The sequence below is a fragment of the Colobus angolensis genome, unplaced genomic scaffold (genome assembly GCF_000951035.1).
Source record: "Colobus angolensis palliatus isolate OR3802 unplaced genomic scaffold, Cang.pa_1.0 Scaffold21, whole genome shotgun sequence".
Classification (NCBI taxonomy): Eukaryota; Metazoa; Chordata; class Mammalia; order Primates; family Cercopithecidae; genus Colobus; species Colobus angolensis.
This window is the reverse complement of record NW_012115266.1, coordinates 8,403,301-8,405,447: the sequence shown is the minus strand read 5'-3', so window position 1 is coordinate 8,405,447 and position 2,147 is coordinate 8,403,301. Positions and strand designations below refer to the sequence as shown.

At 65.1% G+C, this 2,147-nt stretch overlaps 1 protein-coding gene across 1 annotated transcript; it reads left to right on the top strand.

The window, feature by feature from the left end:
• Positions 1–6: 6 nt before the first annotated feature.
• On the top strand, positions 7–1,926 carry LRRC10B (leucine rich repeat containing 10B). Its single transcript, XM_011942722.1, has one exon. It carries the CDS (start codon positions 333–335, stop codon positions 783–785), a length of 453 nt encoding a protein of 150 aa, XP_011798112.1. The 5' UTR covers positions 7–332; the 3' UTR covers positions 786–1,926.
• The last annotated feature ends 221 nt before the right edge of the window (positions 1,927–2,147 follow it).

Below are 2,147 nucleotides of genomic sequence, written 5' to 3'. Positions count from 1 at the left end.
GGTTGCGGCGACTGCCCAGCGCCGTGTGCGCGCTGAGCCGCCTGCAGAAGCTGTATGTGAGCGGCACGGGGCTGCGCGAGCTGCCCGAGGAGATCGAGGAGCTGCGCGAGCTGCGCATCCTGGCGCTGGACTTCAACAAGCTCGAGCGCCTGCCTGACGGCCTCTGCCGCCTGCCGCGCCTCACGCGCCTCTACTTGGGCGGCAACCGGCTGCTGGCGCTGCCCGCCGACTTCGCGCAGTTGCAGAGCCTGCGCTGCCTCTGGATCGAGGGCAACTTCTTGCGGCGCTTCCCGCGGCCGCTGCTGCGCCTGGTGGCGCTGCAGTCGCTCCAGATGGGCGACAACCGGCTGCGCGCGCTGCCGGCGGAGCTGCCGCGCATGACGGGCTTGCGCGGCCTCTGGCTCTACGGCAACCGCTTCGAGGAGTTCCCGCCCGCGCTGCTGCGCATGGGCCGTCTGCACATCCTCGACCTCGACCGCAACCGCCTGGGCGGCTTCCCCGACCTGCACCCGCTGCGCGCGCTGCGCGTCTTCTCCTACGACCACAACCCCGTCACCGGGCCCCCGCGCGTCGCGGACACCGTGTTCCTCGTGGGCGAGGGCGCCGTCGAGCGCATGGCGGAGCGCGACGAGCCCACGCCCCGGCCTCCGCCCCGGCGCCCAGCGCGGGCCTTTGAGGATGATGAGGAGGAAGACCTGCTCATAGGCGGCGCTGGTTCCCGGGCTCTGGGCGCCCCCAGGGGCAGCCTCCGCGCCCTGGAAGCCGCTCCAGGACTGGGCACCTGAGCCTATGTTCTGGCTGACGGGCTTCAGCCACTCTGAGAGGAGGGGCTCTGGGAAGCTTTGGCTGCTTAGGCCTGCGGGACCGGCGGGCCCCTACTTGGGGCAATGGAGCGGCCACTTTTGGCGAGTTGCCGAGCACAGGCAGGGCGGGGGCACATCTTCAGACACTCCTAGGTAGTGAGAGGACTGACTATCCCCTGGCTGATCTGTGGGCAATTGTCAGACCAAGAAGTCTGGGCCGGGTCCAGTCCCCGATGGAGCCACTGATAACAGAGGCGCCAGCTTCCACCTGGAACCATGGTCACTGAGGGCTACAGAATCTTCACGTCTCGCTGAGTCTGGAAGCAGGGCGCCCACCACCCTCCCTCCTTCTGGGGTTTGGGTCTCCTAGGCCCACCCTTTCTAGGGCAGGAACCGCTACCTCTGGGGTGGACTGCGTGCCTGTGTGGGGTCGGACTGCCCTTGGGAGGAGGGCCTGGCCCAGGAGCAGGGGCTTGGAGTGGGGCTGGTGCCCGGGACAGAAGTGGGAAACAGATGGGGGCCCCAGCAGCAAAGCTGCCCTCACCCTTCCACCAGGGCTGATGGTACATACCTCCCTCCCTGGCCCCCTGAGGTTCGTATGGGGCACAGAAGGCAGGGGGTCACCCCCACCTTATTCTGTTCTCTTCTCCCAGCCTCCCAGCGTGTGCCTGGAATCTTGCTGGGAAGAGGGAGCTCCCCCTCCACTCCCCACCCCACAGCCTGAGCCTTCCAACTGTCAAGTTTGAAAAGAAGCCACCGTGCCTCCAGGGCCTCCTGCACCGCAGAGAGGGGCTCTCTGCTCCGGGAGGCTGCTCGGCGCCTCTCCCACGGCCTGCACTCTCCTTTCCCTTAAATGGGCACAGCCAGGGTGGCTGGCACGGGACTGGCACTCTGTACCTCCACTCCGTCACCAGGGACAGCCCCAAGGGGGTGAGGAAAGGGGCCTTGCTCTGCAATTCCCAGAGCCAGATCTTCCTCATCCAAGCAATAACGGGACGAGGGAGCCAGGGCCAAGGATACTCAGGGACACTGTTGGGGCCGGAGCCCCACATGGTAATGTTTTCTTTAGGGAGAAGAAAAAACAACTGGCTGTAAACATAAATTATATTTCTTGGAGAAAGAATGTGCCTTTCCCATGTGCCTGTTTATTTATAATCCCTGGGAGCACCAGAACCCACTGCTGTGGGGACCCTGGACTCCCTCTGGCACTGCCCCCGCCCCACGTACCCCCCGTTCCATGTCAGACTGACCCTGCCAGCTGTTGTGTGCTGTCTGGGGAACAAGTGCTGTCGTCAGCAGTGACTTTTGCCCCTCGAGGCTGCTCTCCTGTCTTGCGGAATCTCA